The sequence below is a fragment of the Rissa tridactyla genome, chromosome 7, assembly GCF_028500815.1.
Source record: "Rissa tridactyla isolate bRisTri1 chromosome 7, bRisTri1.patW.cur.20221130, whole genome shotgun sequence".
NCBI lineage: Eukaryota > Metazoa > Chordata > Aves > Charadriiformes > Laridae > Rissa > Rissa tridactyla.
Genome location: NC_071472.1, coordinates 44,734,886 through 44,755,845, shown reverse-complemented (window position 1 = coordinate 44,755,845; position 20,960 = coordinate 44,734,886). Strand labels below are relative to the sequence as shown.

The window sequence follows — 20,960 nt, the reverse complement described above, 5'->3', positions numbered from 1 at the left end:
ATACGTTTAGCTATGAACCATAGTCAAAATGCTTTGGACATGTTTGACATACCAGAATTGATGCCAAATGTAGATGAGTGCATATAATGTATTTTATTACTGCCCAGCACACCCAAACACACACACTCGCTATAGGATTTAAATACAAGATGTCTCTAGGCTTCAAGACGCAGCTGCCGTTCTCCGGTGTCTCCAAAGGCTGAAATTTCACTGTTAATTAGAAACAGCCTAAACAGTTTACGCTCTTGTGCAAAACGAGGAGATAAGAAAAGTTTTGATAAAGATTACATGAACGTGTTAATTTCTGAGGAGGTACAAGGGATAAGGAATTTTATTTTGAAATGCAAACACACCAACCTCCAGGTTTGACATCCATTGGGGATAGGGACTAAAAGATTTGTCCTGATTGTGCCTTCAGAGAGTCATAAAGCATCCAGCACCTAACCAAGTCTTGCACACCTCTGAACTTTTTTTTTAGGGCAACAGACAATAAAATGTCACTACTCTTTTGTCTGAAATGTTACGTCATTGGAGGCTTTTACAAATGAATGAAATAAAAATCACCGTACAGCAAATAAAAGAGTGGACGCGGTCTTAAGCGCCTCTGGGGAATCGCGTGCCGAGGTTCGGTGGAGAGCAGTCAGCTGAGCATCATGTACTGGCAGCAGTTTCCCAAAAGCGGCTCAGACGCTGGTCTGACGAGCAGAATTGGAAACTGTCAGTGAAGCAGAAAAAGCTACTGAGAGGCAGAAAGTCTTTCCAGGACACAATATTTCTCCCCACGTTTATATTTGACTCCATAGCCTAAAATAGTCCCTGATGAATGCATAACTGAGTACCAGGTCACCCCTGTATCCTTCCACCTCTGAGCCGCTGCGGCACTTCCAGCCATGTCCAAAGGTACCTCCGGTGACCTAACATCAGGCAGCTCTTTGGACAAGTGCTTCTGGGGCAATTTCTTGGCACTTGAAAAGGTTAAATTTTTAGCAGTTGCTTTTTAACACCCTGGGATTTCACCATCTCTGGGTTATGCAAAAGCAGCTCAGCTTCCTCTCAGCCTGGTGATAAAAAATCTGCAGGAAGCAGCTCAGCAGTTTTCAGTGACCATGAGACTAAGTTAATAAAAGGAATCAGGAAACCTCCATTTGTTTAGAGAGAAGGTGAACATAAACTGGGCTCCGTTCCTAAAGAATGGGGTGAGGTCATCATAATTTATCCTTTATAGCAAGTGCAAATATCTTTCTTAAATGGCAGTATTTGTCTCAAACAGTTTATCAAACTCTAGAGGAGCTGCATGGAGATGTGTTGTGGTCTGTGCCTTGCAGGACAGAGTAGGTGATCCCCAGGTATTGTTGGGTACTGGGTTGCCAGAAGGAAAATTTCAACCTTGTCCATTCTGCTCAGGCCGTACCTGTCTTCTGCAAGTCTCTGTTCTCCCTACATCATTTTCAACTGGAAGAGCCCCTGCCAAAAGCGTATCAGTAGGAGGACACAGCTAGTGTCCACACCTCTTATATGAAGACGTTGTTTTACTGTCTTTCAGGACGTGGCACATCATAATCTCCAACTACGTGTGTTAAACTACTGGTGTGTCAGGCCAGTTAAACTACTGGTGTGTCAAAACAACTCCAGATGTGCCTTAAAATGCTTTAAAGCCTTAGGGAAGGCAAGGGGAGAGCAGGGGCTTGGAGCAGCCAAGAAAAAAATTTGGGGCAGGTTGGCTAATTCTGATTCATTTCTCTGTGGACACTCTTTCTGTGAAGGAAGATTTCCGTTGTCCTGGAATAAGGCGCTTAGAGAAGGATACGTCCACAAGGACCAGAACAGACTGGATTTTCAGGAATTTCCCTCCTAGTTGAAAGAGGAAGAGGCAGGCTAGTAAGGGATGATGAAGGTGATGGACTGCAAGAAGGGTAGGCTAACAGAACCTCAGTGGTGTCTGAGTGGGGCTGAATGTATGGTCAAAGTCATTTTGGGGGGCAGAGTCACTGTGATGACCTCAATTCTTTTATTTCTTTAGGTATGGAAGAGCCAGACCTTGTAGGGCATTTATTATTTTTGACAGACCTCAGACAACTGCTTACCTTTTGTGCCACACTCAGGCTCATCTTTCCAGGGTGAGAGGTCGAGCACGTCGATCTCATGGCAGTCAACGAAGTTCTCAGGATAACTGTTAGCCTTGAACACATCCCTGGGTATCTTTTTGATGTGAGTGTTGTCACAAATCACCCTCGACAGTGAGATTTTTCTTAGTGCGTGCAACTGCTGCGGAGTGAAAACCCCCGGATTCTCCCACCAGAATCTGCAATGATATTTTCAGAAGCAGCTTTGAGCCTCCTTGAAGGCGTTTCGTTCCGGTTACCTGCCAAGATGGGAGTCTGACCAAGGTGAGTCTCTGCTCAGATCCACCTTGAGTCATCAGGCAGCAAGCACACCCCTTTGAGAAGAGGTTTCTCCAGTGTGGCCAGGTCTGGATTCTGCCACTCATCTGCCAGGCTTCTGTGATGGGGTGACTGATCCTCCCCTCCTGTACTCTGAGAGCAGATGTTACCCCAGGTAAAGATTACTGCAGATCACCCATGGCCTGCAGCTGGTGCTCCTCAACCCCATGGGTCTGTAGGAATGGGCTGCAAAATAGAGCCGTTTGGCAACTGAGCTAGAATAAAGGTGTGAGCCTTGCTGGGAGCACTCACCAGCATGTTGGAGATGGGCTGGATTAGTGTGTTGCATAAAATGTTGGCATTTTTTCCCATAATAAATGCCACCGGGAAGGTTTGCTCTCAGAGCTACCTACCTGTCCCCATCACGTAGGTTCCTGAACTGGGTGCCAATGATGCAGGCCAGGAGGGGTCCAACTCTGCCCTGGGGAACAAAGGGTTCTGCAATTGCTCCAATCCAGAGGTCAATATTGTCCGGTGTCCCATACAATTCCATGAACTTCTTAGCCAGTTTGGAATTGCCTAGCACCTCAGAGAATTCATCTAGGTTTTGAGGCTGGGAGAGCCCACAGAAGCGCCTCCAGGCGTTGTAACCTTCAAAAGCAGGAACAGCAGCTCATCAGGACCGATGTCTCCCCACCATCTGCCTCGGCTCAGGGGCTAAACAGACCCCTTGGCCCATGAGCAATGTCTGCTTCTTCCCATGGCACTAAAGGATCTGGAAGACATTATTGTCTGGACAGCCACAGCAAATGCCATATTTTCAAAAGTCCTTTTTGTATGCACACACTAAACTAACAATTTGGGTTGTCTTTGCATGTGACTACAGGTTCATCGCATCCCATCGGTTAGAGCTACCTAGTGCTGAGGGTGAAAATTTCTAGGATCAAAGTCGTAGAAAAGAGCAACAACTGGTTGTGCTTAACCCAAGAGCACCAGGTCTTCTCCAGCACCCCGGGGCAATCATACCTGTGGGTACAAGCCACTTCCGCTCAGAGCTCTGTGTTGTTTGAAGGCACAAAATAGGCACTGATGGGCAAAGAACAAAGTACAGATGGTCTGTCTGGCCCACGTGAAAGCTGAACTTTGTTCCTTGCATCTGTACCTTCTGTACCCCGCATGCTCTCCCATTGCAATACACCCTTGTTTCTACCCCACTGCTACATTATCCCAACCAGCATCTTTGCTTTCCAAGCCTTTTGTCCTTGTCTTAAATCCCACGGAAAAAGATCTTTGTGATACAGAGACCTTTTCTACCCTGAGCTTGACGTCTATCCATCCTTCACCCATAAATCAAGGTACTGTTTCTTCCCATTGGTATGGAAAAATTTTAGTACCTTCGTGGAACTACCATAAACAGCAGAATAAAAAAGAGTATTGTTCACAGGAAGTGTGGACTTATGTCTCCTTACCTGGAAGGCCATGGTCTCTTCCCCTTTGCAGGTTCAGGGCTCCTAGATCCAGACCTATTACCTCTGTCTGTTCAAAAAGGTGGTTCTGGAGCTCCTCAACAAGCAGCTGATTCTGTTTCATCAGTTTTGCGTGATCAACGACCATGCCCCGTATCAGTGGGTCAATGCCACCTGCATTCATTGCAAATCAAGAAAAGGCTTTTTATACCAGGTTCCAGCTTTGATGGTCCATTTTTTGCGGCTGAAACTGTGCTGCATTAGATGTCTTTTCTACTCTGGGCTGTGTGGTGTTCACCTAGCTCTATATTTCCATTTCAATGTATACTAGTGTGTATGAACATACCCGCGTATGCCAGTAGATGAGGCCTCCCCTTGGTTACTAGACTCCCCTCCCCATCTCCATCCCTCAACCTTCTGTTCCACAGCCCTAAATCCACTTGTTGCCCACCTGGACCTCCAGGTCACTTTCTGCAGAACTTCTCCTGAGCAGTCCCCAGCATGTACCGATACATGGGCTTCTCTACAAGGTTTAGGTTTTGCAATTGATTTTGTTTATGATTAGCTACTAAGTGACAAATATTTGTTAAAACATTAAACAGAATGATAGAATCAATCCATGTCTGTTTGTCTATGTCTTTTTCATAGCTATTAAGGAGACAGTATTAGTAAAACACAGGAAAATTGGCTGCACATGTGTATTTTGGCATGTTTTCTGTAATTAGTTAAATAACTCATTATGGAAGAGACATTTGTCTTCCTCGGAGAGATTCTTGCCTGCAGATATCAGCTGTATAAGTGCAGAATCCCATAACTCCCTTTAGATTCATGAAGAGAGATGGCCACCACCAAGAAGAAATTATGCTGTCTTATCTCAGTTAGACTGGATGCATCACCCTCTGGCAATGCCTACTAATTGTAGGGGGCTATAACAGCTTAGACGGACGTGAATTTTGGTTGACTGACATTTTAGTCTCATGCCTCCTGGAACAGCACGAGCAGTTGTGCTGTTTGAGTGGACGTGCAATGCTCACGCTGTCAGGTCTCGCTGAGCTGAGAGATGCACGGCAACCCAAGAAGGAGGTTTTTGCCTGTGACGTATTCTGGTTATTTACTGACACGTTCAGAGTATGAACGCAATTATGGTGCGACAAACTGAGGAAGGCAACACTGAAAAACTGTGCAAAAGAAGCTACAGAACTAAATGATCTGAAGCAAAATCCCGCCCCAGTGTGTCTCCTTCTTCAGGAGCCGGTGCTTGATAATGTTCAATAACTGGGGTATAACAGCACATAATTTTTGGCGGGGGTCCTTTGCCTGGGTACAATGCAGAACCAGCGTTAGGCTGCGCTTGGTGACAATTCTGGAGGATTGTCCCACTGCCCCATATTTGGCAGACCACCGGTTTTACGGCCCCTTGGGTAAACGTGTCGTGAGCCCCCCCCGAGCTGAAAGGCACTGTAATTTGTGAGAGGCCAGTTAAATAAACGGAGCTAAAGCAGTATTTGAAGTCTCGGCTCATACGTCTTACCGGCTGACCTCCATCTGAGTGTCTGCTTAGGACCTGACCAGGACTGCTGGCTTGCCCCATGTTCTTACCTTCCGTTATAATTCTCCACGTCGCGCAAAAGGTCAAATGAAGAGGGACATGGGAGACTGGACCCAAAGGCTGAAAACTGTCATCCAAGCGGGATACAAAAGGCTGCACTGCTGTATGACCAAATCGGAAAGCCAGGGAAAAAACATTTGAGACTCTGGGATCCACTTTCTCCTTGTAGCCACTGTACAAAGGGATCCACTTGCTGGTCTCCTTCGCAAGCAGAAGTGGGAGGTAATCTCTGTATGTTATTATCTGAAAAAGCACAAAAGCAGAGCAAGTTGTCAGCAGCTGTAGCAGAAATGCCACCAACGTCAAGGGAAGAGCGTGAACCTGAACTTTCCGTCCAGTGGCAGTGAGTTCACAAGGTCCTCAGAATAAAGACCTGTAGCAATGTTTGGCATAATATATTAAAACTATTTAATATAACAAATAATTAATAAATAGGTAAAATAATGGATAAAAAATGCTCTGGGTACTTGTGCTGTCTCAGATGGACCATCCCGATTCACAATTTTCGACTCCCGTAAATAACTCCACTAGATCTGCAAAGAATGGTTTTTCTGCTTTTCCTGGAGGAAAAACCATTCCTAAGCATGCGGATGATAATCGGTGAGCAGTGACCAGTACCTGGATTAGAGCAATGACAATCTTCCGACTCTCTTGGTAGAGCTTTTCTCCATCCCAGTGAGGATTTAATTTCCTCAGCTCCGTAACCAGGCGGTTGTGTTCTCGTAGAAAGAGAGTGTGCAGTGAGGAAAGGCCCAGGTTCTCAGTTACCCGTTTGTCACCTACAAATGAAAATATTTTAAGAATTTTGTAAACTGTTTTTTATTTCAGCAGCAGGTTTTGTATTAGGACAGATGAGTAACAGGTGACAGTGTCACTGGCATTAATGCTCATGGTTAAGCTTCCTGGCAGTCATCATTCCTACCAGGTATTTCTTCCCAACACAGACGAACCATTCTCTGTCCAAACCATTTAGCCAAAACCATTGGAGAAGAGGCTTTGGGCAATTTACACTGTATCACACATGTTTGTGAACCAGCTGTAAAAGTCTCATTTTGTGAAAATCTAATGTCTGCCTTCCTTTTGCACCTCAAGGATACCATCTCCTTTTATACCGGCACTGTGAATGTTTGGTTTTGAAAACTTGTCTCAGTTCACCCAAGTTGTAAACACCTGTGGGAGGTCTATGAACGTGCCTTCATCAGAGATGCAGCGAGAAAACCAGAGGGGATGCAGCGAAGACGCTCCGACAGCTGACGGAAGAAGCACCTAGTAACTCCTCACTCAGCAAGGAGCTCTTCTCGTGCGCAGGGAACGAGAAAATAATGTGCAACGGGAACACCCCGTATTCTTATGATTGACTTTGCAAGCTTCACATTTATAATTTTTTTTGTTAATGTTGTGCCTATGACGGACCACTTCCGGTTTTAAAAAGATCTGCATTTTGAGTCATCAGTTTGTTTAAATTTCAGACAAACTTCTAGACTTGTCTTCTGATGTAGGTTGGGATATTTGAAATATTAAAAATTTAGAATGTGGCACCAGGGAGAGTTAACTACATTGATTAAGAGTGTTTAATTGTCAGTATTGATTGAGTTGAAAACTGAATGGTGAATTCTAGGTAGCAGAGGGAAAAACGTCACTGAGAAGTTTTAAACACTGGTGGTTATTCGAGTGAAAATTTCTCCTACCTTTGAAAAGGCTTTTTAAAGGGAGGATGATATGCTGTAACTCTTTGGGGAAATTAAAATAAAATATTGTTTGTGTTTAATTAAACAATTGTTATTCAATTATTGTTCTTTTTTAATTTGGGGGAAGGTCCCCTGTCTTTCACCTTGCACGATCATGTCTTGTAGCACCTCATACACATATGAAGAGACATCAGACACCTGACCATAATGATCCTTTTTGAGTTTATGGGCCACTGAAAGCTCCACAGATGCAACTTACCTGCTTTAAAGCAGGGGATGTTCAGGCTCTTGTTGGTGAGAACACAAACACTACTCGTTGTGTTCTCAAAGGGCAATAATTCCAACCCTGCATCAGTAAAATTCTGGTTCACAGCCATCAAACCCAGCGGGTTTGTCTGATTTCTAATACTCTTAGCCACAGAGTCTTCGCTGCCGTACACTGTGCTGGCATCAATGAAAGAGCTGACAGCGTTGATCTGCTCGCGAGTAAAGGTCCTGGGATTGCACACAGATGCCGACTGGATGAACGGCATGCAGGAGTTTGACCTCAGCATCCGTGGGTCATCGGGGGGAAACTAAAGCAAACAAACATAAGTGATGCCTCAAAAGTCATGTAGTTTTATTTTTACTGTTTTAAGATAGTGTGGGATGGAATGAAAGTCATTCCAAACCAGGACGCATCCCAAACCTGTCCTGGTTTGAGAGACACGGGACTAATTTCTCTTCTAATGCTTGGGAAAACCACACTTTTGGAAGACTCTAGTGTCTGAATTCTTGAAAATATTTACTTCATAGCCAGCTAGGCTATGTGGGATTCAAGGTCTCGGTGATTTCAGGCCTTGTCAGGTGTGGGCATGAGGAGGAGTGAGACCAGGGCACTTGACCCAAGCTGCCAACGGGATTATTTCATACCATGAATGGCACATTCAATAGAAATTAGAAAGTTTGCTGAGGAGTTTTCTCTCTGTCCCTTGATGTCTGGGATACTGAGCACTCCTCACCCCGGTGCCGGAGCCCTGAGCCCTTCCCTTCCTCTCGCAGCCACCGTGCTCGCAGGGTCCCACATTGGCTGTCCCTGCGGGGAGTGCGGAGATTCCTGCTGATATAATTCTTGTATATTTTATATTAGTATTGGGATCAATACTGGTTGTTTAGTACTATTAATGTGAATTATTTAGTCTCATTCTATTAAATCTGTTTATATTTCAGCCTCCACGTTTCCTTTTTTCCTGATTCCCCTTCCTGGGTGGGGAGGGGTCATCAGGTGAGAGAATAATTGTCTAAACGATAGTAAATTGTCGTGGGTTCCTCAAACCATGACAGTACCTTGATTGGAAAGCAAGGGGGCTTGAACGCACAATCGCAGTGAAGCTCCGGGCTCGCTCCTGCACCGCTGGAAGGGGCTAAGCCTATGTCGTGGTCGACCCACTGGCCCCACTGCATGAAGACAAGAGAGAGTTCTTGATCTTGGGTGATATTCTCGTTGGCCGTGTGAGCAATTTCATTTGACACTTTTCGAACCTGCAGAAAATCAGAACGAAAATGTGTATGACTCTCTCCACCTCTCAATATAACACCTACTATGAGACCATGCATAAGATGACCTTAGATAAGCTCATAAGGGTTAATTATGGCACTAAACGGACCCGTGCCATGCCCCAGCTCTATCGAAACAGGTGTAATAAGTAGCACCCTCTTGACTCCACTGTTGCTCAGCCAAGCCCAGCTTCATGGAAAGTCTTTTATGGCTGAAAATGATGTATGTGCACACATTCAGAAAGTCAAGAAGATGGCTGAGGAACACCCAAGCCTTATGGTCTGTATAAACATCCTGGTGTATCTGAGCACACTGTCTGCACCAGACCTCGGGATGCACACTTCTGAAAAGGTTACCTTGTCCATGCTTTGCTAAGTGAACTTCTCACAACCTTTTTGTCTCCAACAAAAAAATATCATCCCAAGCCATAGCTCAGTTGTAGAAAACAAGCCTCCGACTAGCACCTGAGAGGAAAGGATCAAGTAATTTACACTCTAGATGTTGCCACTGTTTCATTTCTGACGGATGCAAGGAGAGCAGTGTCCACTACTGCTATCTGGACAAGAATAACAGTTCTCACCAGCGGGAGTGGAAATCCATTGTACAGCTTTCCTTCACTTGCTCCTCTGGGAACAGACACTCCATCTTCATATGCTGCTGGCAGCCAGCGAGCAAAGGCACGGTTCGAGGACCCCAGGTAAGAATGCTCCCTGGAGCATCACAAGAAGAAAAGCAAACACCGGTATTATTTCAGAAATTAACAGGCTTGTAGAGGCTAACATTTTGCAGCCCTTCAATCCATGTGTGATTACTCTGGTAAAAGAGGCGATAGCCAGAAAACACTGAGAGGTAAATAATACCAAGATTATTACTGCAGAGAAAAATGATATTTTTTTTTTTTTTTTACATTAAGAAAACATTCCTCGTGCTATTATATTAATTTTGTTTGGGATTTAAATCTCTGTAGCACCTCTGTCCCCACTGCTGTTCCACACAGAATCAGTCTCGCAGTAGGGCCATCACCAGTGATGAGGGTGGCCATGCTTTCGTCCAGCTGAGGGCTGGAAGCTTCCAAGGATGAAGATCCTCCACCTCTGCAGGGACCCATACTGAGGCTACACCTTCAGCAAGTTTTTTTCCCCACGTCCAACACAGAACCTCACAAACTGCAACCTGCAGCTGTGGGCACTTGTTTATGTTGTCTCATACTGCCCAAAAGAATTTGAATCGGTAAACTCAGCAATGCTTGTTGGGAATAACAATGATGCTGGTTGAGCCAATGATCTGTGGCCCTAGGGACACAGAAACACAGGTTATTTGCAGGAAACCAGTTACTGAGTATCAGCTGGTGCACAGCAACTTTCTGTTTAAACTCTTAAACCCATAAAACCTGGACCCATAAAACCACCTGCCCCTACTGAAAAAGGAGTGTTATACCCAGAAATTACAGCAGTGTGCTGTGAAGTACGATCACGCCCTAGAACAATTGTCACACCACAGCTGAAGCAATTCCATCAAATATTAAGAGCTCAGTTTCACTGTGGCTCTTGTTTTGATTGCAATTACTGTCCTCGTCGGCAGATTTTTGCAAAACGTTCAAGTGCTATCTCACGGTGCTTGTCTCAAGCTGAGCAAGATCCTTGGAAAAATGTTGATATACCACAGAGTCCCCTCGCTTCTGAGTGCCTCGTTATCTCACTGACAGACCACACAATTAGGAAGCCCAAGGACAACCCTACCCTGAGTCTAAAAGTCAGCCTGAACACTGTGTCCTTGGGGACTGAAGGCTCCGGGGTCTGTGGGCAAAGGCACAGACCAGCACCGCGGGCGCGAGCTCCTGCGGTGCAGAGTTGTGCTATTTCCTCACATCTGGCACATCTGTTTCATGCCAGATGCACACGAGATGCAAGTCCTGCTCAGACTTGGGGGCTGGAGTCCGCCCACTCGCCAGGCAGCAACTCTGTGGCAGAACAGGACAGCGAGCCTTGACTTCCAGGTATTAGGCGAGAAATTTTGCCATCTCCTGGTCAAAAAAAAAAAAAAAAAGCTAACAAGGAAATAAATAAGTATATATAAATATATGATCCTGGCTTGGAACCAGGAGGGAAGCTACACACAAAAAGCTGAAGAACTCATTTATTTCACATTAAGGATACACACTACTAGAGGAGCCAAGAATTAAACTCTTGTTTACTTCCCTTCCTTATGCATCAAAACACAGTGTGTATTTGGGTAGTCACTCAGGTGTGCTAAGCGCTGAATATTTTACGTTAAATGAGCACCAAATCTAGTCCCCTGTGACATAACGCTTAGTAGGATAGGGTGAACCTATCCTACGTATATTCACAGTGCTTGTGAAACCTATGTTTTTAAAAATCTTGCTTGTGTAGTCAGCCCGAGACAACGGAAGTTCGAAATTTGACAGTCAATGCCCTTATCACATTCGAAGCACAGCGACTCCCTAAACCCAGAGGAATTAGAGGAGGGGTGATTCCCTGGAGCCTCACGCTGAGTGGGAAGCTGGCCGTCACAGCCCCCAAATCTGCTCCTCTCAACCTTTCACCTTCCTCCACCCGAGACGTCCTCTCCTTCATACAAAACAGCATAGGGAGGGCAATGGGCTCAAATCTGAAATTTGCAAGAAATTACATCTTTTTCCCACCAGGCGTAGGTAGAAATGAAACATCTGTTCTAGGCACTACTAAAATGAGCGTTTCATTCTGCTTGCCCTGTTGAAAGGTACTTACACAAGCGACCTTAAGCCATCTATCCTGGGCCAATGTACAGACTGGAGACACTCCTTGCCCACACACAAACCCTACCTGTTGTTGCACTCTCCGGTGATGGTTCGGTAGATGTCACACTTTGGGCATTTAATGGAACGAATCTGGTAGTCACAGCCGGTTTCTTTGGAAATCACCTCCTTCTGTTCTCTGTCTAGTAGGTCTGCAAAAGAAACCGTGCAAAATAACATCTGCTCTTACTCCTTTTCATTTAGCTTCTCAGTATCCTCGGTCAATGTTTGAGTCATCTGAGTCAGAGCTCAGTGGATATATCAGTGGATATATAACACCTGGAATTGTTAGTTTGGTGCCTAAAGCCTTTTTTAGATCAGCTCTCACCTCTGGGTTAGGGAAATGGGGTTAGCATGGAAAGGCTTTCCAGGGGAATATTGGGGAGCATCACCACCAGCAACCTTCTGCCCTAAGCTGGGAACAAAACTGTGAGCAGGCGGTGGTACAACCTGGGCAGGAGGGTGTGAGGACCAGGAGTGGGAGATGGGCTTCTGTTCTCAGGGGTCAGAGTCTCCTGGCATTCGGTGTGTTTTGTCCCAGGTTTACCACACTTACTGTTAGGCTGGTTTTATCATCAAAGATATGAGACGGGCACCCCCAAAAGCGGTGGTTAAACCACCAAGTGGTCTGGTCTGCCCCTGAGCATGCTTAAAGGGGGAGGGCTTTATCACCAGCTATTTGGATCACGGCAGAGCTGCTCTCTGGCACTCTGCTGTGGTAGATTTCCCGCTCTTAGCTGTTTGTAAACCATTTTGGTCTAAACCACACTACCTGTAACATTGAATCTCCATTTCCCAGAGAGATGCAGCTTTATTTTGAGGAGTTTCAAAGTAGTTTCCAAGTAATCGGCAGCGCGGACTGCAGATCTGGTTCTTCCTACTGGGTCCTTTAAGTGCTTCAGGAAATCCACTGGGTTAACAACCTTTTCCTCTAGTTTTCTCTTTAAGCTGAAACACAAAACAATCCCATGAAGCGCCTGCTCGGAAGTCAGACTGCCTCTGTCATGCTGGGCTGGGTGTGCTGAGGCGTGACAGTGCTGCTGGGTCCCCGGCAGGCTCTGCTCGCCTGGGACAAGCTGCTGCCCACCAGCTCTGCACATTACCTCAGGCAGATTTTTGGCAAACAAGTCATTATGATCCCCTGCTTCAAGTTTGCGTTACGTCCTTGTCACAATGAATGTTTTATATCACGTGAAAAGCTTATATCAGTGGAAAACTGAGTTATTCTGTGACTGGATAAAATTGTACGTTTCGTATGTCACAAGATACGTTCTGTGAACAGAGAGACAATCTTGGTCCCATCACATCTCTTCCGGGTCCCACAGCTCTTTCTTGCACAATGAAAAATCTTCCATAGGGTGGGTGGAGAGAAACTCCTCCCCAAAGCATCCTGCTGCCTGGAACGAGCCTTTTGGGACAATACATGGAGGGACACCTGGGGTTTGGCTTCCCCTGAGGCTTATTCATGACAGAGTGCTCGTCTGCGCAACTGCCTCATGACTGTGGTCCTTCCAGGGAGAGGCAGAACTTCAGCAGCCAGGAGAGGACTCAACACGTGCCTGGTGTGCCCGTACTACCACGGGCTACCGAGAGGTGCCCATGTGGCAGTGTGGGTGAGGAGGCAATAGCTGCGTGTGGCAGAGGGTGGCCCTGGGGCTGAGACAGGACACCAAAACCCAGCCAAACTGGGCAAAAGAATCTCTCCAACTATGACAGGGAGAGTTCTTGAACATAGGCGTCACCGTAATAAATATGCACTGGAAAACAGAAGAAACAAGGGTATATTTTCTCTTATTTCCTTATAATCCTGGGGCCCTCGTGCAAAAAGGACTCACCTTTTCCGGGCAAATAAATATGCTGTGTCTACCAGCTGCTTGGCTTCACTAATGCTGCTCAGAAGAGATGAGTCGGATAGCACTTTTGAGTCCTCTACTGAAAAAAAGAAAAAGCAGAAACTGAGGGTCCTGCGTAATGTACACCAGGAGCTACTTATCCCACCCCATCGCTGGGTGCAAAGGTGCACTGATTCACCTCACACGCAGTTCCCACTGCGTGTTTAGTGCTGCCTGGACACCTTTATCTGTGCTTCTCTTGCTCATCTGCTTCACCCCATTGCTGAGGTCCTGAAAGTCACAGGATAAGAAGTGTAAAGCAGTAGCTTATTATCCATTTCACAGAACTGGCTCTGACAGCTTTGGGAGGCTTTCAGGGAATTATTTTTCACCCTTCTTTTTGAAGCTATTCTTCCTTGTGTTAAGAGAAATGCATAGAAGTCAAAGATATGGTCTTTGACCCAGTTTCCTTGTCATAAAATGATGATCTTGTGCTTGGAAGACCTGTTGGTTAAACAGGCAATTTCCTTAGACAAGTTTCTTAGGAATTGACTTCATTGTTAGTGGGTCAGTCTACAGGTTATTTCAAATTTATATTGGAACTATGTCTAACTAGGAACTCAGACTGAGTTTTGACTCGCACCCTTTCAAGCACAGGAGTGGCCGAAAGAGAAACAGAAACTTACTATTTAATGAGGAGTCCATTGGCCCGACAAAGCAGAGAGTGATGATGGATCCTAAGAGAGTAATTCTTGGTTTTACGCCTAGAGAGAAATGCAACATAAATCTTCTGAATGGGCAGGGCTTCACTGAAGCATCAGAAGAGATTGACAGGTTTGCTTTGAATATTTATTTCAGGATCCAGGAATAAAATACAGCACACCTCTGATCAGGACCACAAGTGGGGCTCTGGCTGGGGAGGGCTGTAGCTGTAGGTATTGGCAGGACACAGGGACATCCCTGTGGTGTGGGACATTCAGTAAACTGGGCTGAGTAACTGCCAAGGAGGAGGCAGCCACCCACAGTCCAGGCTTTAGTGATGGGGACTCTTGGGAAGGCGCTTTGGGAGAGGGCTGGTTCCTGGTGTCCTGCCTTTGTGGGGGTCCTTCTCAGGAAGGTCCTTCTCAGTTAGACCCCACATGTCCCTCTCTGTCTTGTTACTGAGCAAAACTAGCAGCTACGCCTAGCGCTGGTCCTCCAGCCTTTGACCATCTCCGTTAGTCTTCTTGATGCTCCCTGAAATTTGTCTCTATTCCTTTTTCACATTAGCACTAAAAATGTCTATCATCTGCTCTCATTGGTGTTATATACACCGAGGAGATCTTCAGTCAAAAGGTTACACATAGATATGTTTTAGGTAATTCAGTCAAAGTTTTAACAGTTTAGAACAGGAAAGATTGACAAAATTTGGAAGAACTAACAAACTTCTCACAGTGGGGCGGGTTATCTTACATTTACAATCTGGAAATTCTTCAACCACCTTCACAGGGATCGAAGGCTGCTTATTCCTTGCAATCTTACATTACACGAGGCAGGAAAGCTTTCTTTTCTCGCTTCTCAAAATAAATGTATTTCACATACCAGGAGCGAAGTAACCATGAAAGACCACCAGCTCCTAACACCCTTCTCTGTCTCCTCATCTCCTTGGGCTCATCCATGGAGTGCACCAATACCCGCGCCAGAAGTATCAAATCATCCAAATACAGATATAAAATTAAAAAGCACTAATCTTACCTGCCATCTCTGCAGAGCTGGTAGGACTGGGAAACAAGCCAGTCCTTTATAGCACTTTCACCAGAGTAGAAATTAGCCAGGTCTGACCTGGGTGTGGCCAAAAAGGGAGAAACTGGGACCAGATTGATCCAAGAGGAAATACCGGCTGGTTCGCTTTCCCAGATTAAGCAGAGAGGTGCACGACTCTCCATTCCTTCTGAGTAAATGCTGGCTTCCTTTTTGACAAATCAATTAAAAGGGAAAAAGAATAAAGGCACACATTTCGGTTCTGCAAATGAAAGAGATCAGCTTAATTTTATGATGGTAAAAGTCGATGGTGGAATTTGTCCTCTTTTTCCCTGTTGATTGACATCTCTGATGGTTTGGGAAGCCAGAAATGGGTCGTTTTGCCAACATGCATTTGTGGAGTATTCCCAGATCCAAACACAGCATGTCTGAATGGGGGACCTGCCAACATTTGTATCCATAAAAACTGAATTTGTGTCCCATTTAAAATCGCTTAGTGAGGTGGTTTGTATAATTAAACAGTAGCCAGATCATCAGTGATTTGGAAATACACATAAAATAGCTGCTGATAATTGTGGGTGACAAAGACTGGACAACGAACAAGGCAGTGGCCGAGAGCAAGCTCGAGCTGTCTCCAGTAAAATCATACGCATGGTAATACAAACAATCACAAGGTTACACCTGTGCAAAGAAGAACGGGCCAGAGGTGCAAAACGGGAGATTCCATCCTGAAATGTCTAGAAAGGAACAAAGTATTGGGCCAGCTGAGCACTCCAACGTGGATTATGAAAGCTATACAGTAGGAAAAAGGGCTGTAGTTCAGCGGGCAAACAGGAAGGTGGCAGAAATAATTCATTTCTTGGAACATTAATCAGGCTGATCACAGAAGACAATGCTGAATTCTTACCGACAATCAGTCATGTAAATCTCACAAGATTAGGTAGCCAACCCTTCCTGCTGTTTAAATATTTTCACAGTTTTTCTTAAGCCAACATAAATAAAAAGAAAAGATGAAAAAGGAAACGGCTAACAAACATGTATCATTTTAAATCAAAAAAAAAAAAAAAATTTGCAAAGGTAAGGTTTTCAGAAGCTGAAAATACAATGTCAATATTTCTCCCTTAAAGACAAATTAAAAATCAAAAGCAGAAGCTGGCCCCTAGTATCAGAGGCACGCTGGTCACCCTGGCAGGCACTCTACCTTCTCCGTCCAGCTTTCTGCGTACAAAATGTACGTAAGCAGAAGTGCAGGCACCTGAACTGGGGGTTTTGCTGTTTCTTTTGTGGTTTTGACATGTATCATTGCAATTGCATTAGTGCCTCAGTGACAGTCTGGGAACCCTTGGTACAGGGACACCATCTGCCTTCGACGGTGTGGGCTGGCCGGTCACTGGCCGGTGGCCCGGTGCCTGCTCCTGGCTGGAGTCACCTGCCATGCAAACGCTGCATGAACACTACCCGTGTCCTAGCAGTAACTCGAGCCTGGGCGTAAGTGCAGTACCCAGGGCTTTCACCCGCAAGCTGTCCTATGTCACCTCCCACTAGGATTTACGGCGTTTTGGTGCAATCTTTTGGGCTTCAAGAGAAACCAAAGTATCCTGCCCACGAAGGCTGATGTTCATTCAGCGCAGCATGTAAGACATCTGGGCAGCCAGGGCATCAACTACACATTAATTAGCTGACCAAGCAGAAGATTCCTCCATCAGATCTCCTCTCTGTCTTGAGTGTTTAGAAGCTGCATACTTCTTCTCTTTCAGGCTCTTGGTATTACTATTATTACTTGTCGGTTTTACTATTCAGGCTGCAGATCTTCACCTGTAAATCCTAGTGTAAATCTGGCAGCCTGTAGCTATGTGACCGCTGAATCGCTAAATATATAATAAGCATTAGCTGTATCAACAAGATGATTAAACTTAAGCCCCACAAAAAAGAAGGAGCCCATTATTACAATCCTTATTTCCCATCCTAACGGCAAAAAGCAGCATCCTCCCCTTTCCCGTTCGACACACCTCTGATTTTCCTGCAAGCTCTTCCAGCGCCCATTTTCATGACACAGACACATTTATGCTAGTAAAGCCGAGGTGTGAACCACGATGTCTCAAGGTTAACGGCAGTTAAGGGCTTCATTTAGGTACAACTTCAAACATACGAAGCTCCTTCTTCACCTGCCAATGGCATATTTTTCCTGTATTTCAAACCATGGATTTATTTACGTACTACTGAGAGCCAACAGCCCAATACAAGCCAAGCCTGTATTTGTCCAGGGCACGGTGGCATGGAAGAGCCACTACAGATTTACAAAACCATGTCCGGTCCATCTGCTGCTCCAACAGATGAAGGGCAGAGTTTGTACAGAGATGGAGCAAAAACGATAAAGCAGAAAAAAGGAAGAAGTGGTAGGTTAGCAGCAGAAAAATCGTAGGGCAAGTGGAGGAGGAAAAGTTCCCATCAGTTCAGGGGTGACATTTAAAATAAAATCATTTTGTCCATCTTTAAAAACATCAAGGCTGCAGCACTAAAAAGTGACTTTAACTGTTTATGGAGAAGGCCATCTGGGTCTATGCTCAAGGCCAAATACAAGTAGAGGAGCTTCAGAAGATGGTGCGCAGGGGAAAGCTGGTGATGAGAATACTCTGCCCAGCTCATAGTCCAGCTTCCTGGAACAGCTCTTATGGACTCAAAGGTTCATCCAGGGCCTGGATGCAGTCTTGCTACAGGATGCTCCCTGGGAATATGTAAGGGGTGAACCCCAGAGCAGCAACGTGGATGGAAAGCACATGAAAAACTGAGAAGTTGTGAGCCAAGAGATTACTTCCTCTTTGCTTCATCACAATGTAGAGCTGTAGCTCTCCCAACCAGAACACTTTGCCTCTGACCATGGTTCGACCAATCTACTCCCACCAGCCAGCAGCTCTGGAGGAGGGGAATTGGCACACCAGGAGGGTCTCATTCTCCAGCCTGGGATGGTAACTGGTGAGGTTTGCGGAGAAAAAATCCTCAGTCCCCCAGCAGGAGCTGGTACCTATCTTGCAGTAGCTGCACATGTGCTTGAGGACCCATGACCATGGCATGGTCAGCTCACTCCTGATTCCTCTCAGTGGGAGCTTTCACAGTATTGGTGCAGGAGTGACAGCAGCAGCAAGGGATGCTTGGGAGGTGCCACCACAGGTCTTTCTAGCATCACTGATGTATTCGCTTCAGGGGTTTCTCCAGCTGGATGGTGTCCACGGGTGAGATTATTACCTCTCTTTTAAGTCCTCCTTTAAAGGCTCACTACTCATCAACACCCAAGGCTATGGAAGCCTTCTTAGTGCAGCCCTCCATCAGCCACAGAGGCTACCTCATTGCCACCACAGGGTATCTCAGGCAAGCGCACAGTGGCTTTGCCTGCCGTGCAAAAATAGGTGAGCCCAACAGACTGGGCAGTGCCATCAGTGAGTACAGACTGCTTGGGGCCTCTTTCCAGAAGTGACACCCATGGGGTGACCATCTGTGGCCTTCTTGGGCTGTAGTCTGTGCTCTGCCTGAGCACTCTTTCTGCCCATGTCACTCGCGGTGTCCTCGATGGTCATGGGGGCTATGCCAGCTCAACGTGACTCAGCAGGGTAGGGCATTCAGACCTAACTCTGCCCTGAGCAGCAGGCACAGCTCCCAGAGCAGGAAAGCCGTGGAAGGCCGTCTGTGACTTTCTAACGCAGTGGTAGGAACCACCACACCCACCAGGACAAGATACTGCGAGGCTGAATACATAAGTAGATATAACACACAAATCTAGATTAACACGAATGTTGCGGTTTGATTCAATGCTTATCCATGTGAAGGAACGTCTGCATGGACAGAGCTTGCAGGGGTCCATTAGTATTCCCAACGCACAAGTAGTAGTCTCCTCTCGAACATCACATGCCGTCATATTACAACCAGTAAGCACTGGTTAATGGTCAGGACAGCATGTGTTATTGCACCAAGTAATGGGACACAGCAGTGAATGGTGACCACTGCGTGCTGGGGCCAGCAAAGCCAGCACTCGAGCAAGGCAGTCGCTATTTTCTGAAACTTGGAAGATCAAAGGGTGAAAACTTGCAAGCAGAAGTAGAGTCTGAAGATTTCTCTGAAGAAGAAAAAGGTCTGCCTCGTGACAGATCTTGTGGTTTTCTATATTGCATCATACTGAAAAGTGCCATTTATTACAAGAGAAGGGCTGTCAGTTCCGTGTTGAACTCAGACTTTTTTACAAACACATCCTGTTCTTTCTACTAGGTGAGATTGTTTTGTCTGTAAATATCACAAGAATTGTAGATGAAAATAGGTGTTCACTGTGGATGACACCAGATTAGATAAGAAAAAAGGTCAACAACAAAATCCCAAACCAATGCTGAGAAATATTGTGAGAATTCTGGCCAGTGCAATGAAAGTCTGAGTTCAGCCATGCTGCAAGAACAAGTTGGAGGATATGGTATTCTCCAGACCCTTCTGTTTGGGCTCTGGAGCTCTCCAGACCACACCTTTTGCCCTCCTTGACCCCTTCAGATCTCTCTTTCAAGCTCTGGTCCCCTCCAAGCTCCTCCATTAGGGTACCACTCCTCTCCAGGCCCCTCTGATCTCCCTCTCGTCCTCTGCAGGTCCCTCTTGCAGGTCCCCAGACCCCAATGGTCTGGACCACCCCCATCCTTTCCTTATGCACTGTGAACCCCTCCAGACCCCTCCTTTTGGTCTCCAGTAATGTGCAGGTCTATGTGCTTTGGTCTGGTTCCTCCAGGTTCCTCAGTTTGCTACCTGAAGGATGTTCGAAACCTTACCCAGAAATGAAACCTCACCTCAACAGACCTCTTTGGATACCAGATGCACAGTACTTCATCCTCAAAACGAGTAAGGAGAAATAGCTCGTTCCAGACCATAGACTTCATCTTTGCTAACTGCGCCCATCAGGACGTTGGTGGCTTTCTGGCTCTGAAGGCTCTCCACTCTCGTGCCGTACCCTAACCTGAACGCCACAGGCACTTCAGGAGATACAGGGAATGTATCCCCCAGCTCCGAATGTCAACATGGTGCCTAGAAGAGGGGGAAGGAAACCTGGATAACTGAAAGGGATGAGTTTGAGTTTAAGTTCAGCCTCTCTCCTGAGTCTCTTCCTGAGTCTCATTTGCTGGCCTTACTCTACTCACTATCTCATGCGTCCAGTGATGGAGCTGGTTTGAGCACCTGGTTTCCAACACATCAGTGCATCTAAGCAGGTGGTCACCCATGCCTGGGCACTCATCCATGCCCGTGGGACTGTGCCACTGTGTCAGGACTATAGGATGGAAATCAAACCACCCAGCAAGGCAGAGGCCGGGGAGTGTGACCATGCAGAAAGACGCCACTTTGGTCTGGGAGCTGAGCATGGAGGAGCAGTTCCTACACAGTGAGGATTCCATCCAAACTGCTCCCTTCTTATAAATCCCCAAGGGAGAGGCGTGGGGTGGCAGTGACATAGCAAGGTGCTTGCACAGCTCTTGGGCATAATTCCTGGGAACCCAGAGAGGGCTTTGGATATCTCAGGATGGGTTCCCAGAGCCAGTTCCCACCCAAACCAGGGATAGGCAGTCCTTCTAGGATTGTCCTCCAAATAGGATATTTGTGCTCCAAAGGAGAGGCCATGGTCACTACCAGATGTTGCTCAGCATGGATTTCTTCTTGACAGTCACCTTTTCTTCCTTTCTCCAAATCCCCGCTTCCAAAAGCCAAAGGCAAGCAGCAACCTGGTGAAAACCACACAAGTCCACAACATCATCCTGCCAGCTACAGGGCAAAACGCTGCCTGGACTGTGCATCAGACTGCCGCAGTTAGCGAATCTGGACCTGTTTTCATAGAGGCACACGTACCAATAGTTGGGGGAAAGGGGGCTGGAGGAGGCTGGGATGTTCCCAGACTAG

At 46.1% G+C, this 20,960-nt stretch overlaps 1 protein-coding gene across 1 annotated transcript; it reads right to left on the bottom strand.

Moving 5' to 3' along the window:
* Positions 1-587: 587 nt before the first annotated feature.
* EPX (eosinophil peroxidase) lies at positions 588-14,090 on the bottom strand. Its single transcript, XM_054208618.1, has 13 exons — positions 13,994-14,090; positions 13,311-13,404; positions 12,248-12,423; positions 11,504-11,627; positions 9,262-9,391; positions 8,471-8,665; positions 7,404-7,719; positions 6,075-6,235; positions 5,447-5,699; positions 3,851-4,021; positions 2,795-3,032; positions 2,085-2,302; positions 588-695 (listed from the first exon to the last, which is right to left on the bottom strand). The coding sequence occupies exons 1-13, from the start codon at positions 14,088-14,090 to the stop codon at positions 652-654; spliced, it is 2,217 nt and encodes a 738-aa protein (XP_054064593.1). The 3' UTR covers positions 588-651.
* Positions 14,091-20,960: the final 6,870 nt, after the last annotated feature.

Excerpts from the sequence above, each read along its gene's own strand:
- EPX (XM_054208618.1), bottom strand. The coding sequence starts at position 14,090 with ATGTTGCATTTCTCTCTAGGCGTAAAACCAAGAATTACTCTCTTAGGA. Across the intron at positions 13,405-13,993 it reads AATGGACTCCTCATTAAATA|AGGACTCAAAAGTGCTATCC; the intron begins GTAAGTTTCTGT and ends TTTTTTCAGTAG. Across the intron at positions 12,424-13,310 it reads TATTTATTTGCCCGGAAAAG|CTTAAAGAGAAAACTAGAGG; the intron begins GTGAGTCCTTTT and ends TTTGTGTTTCAG.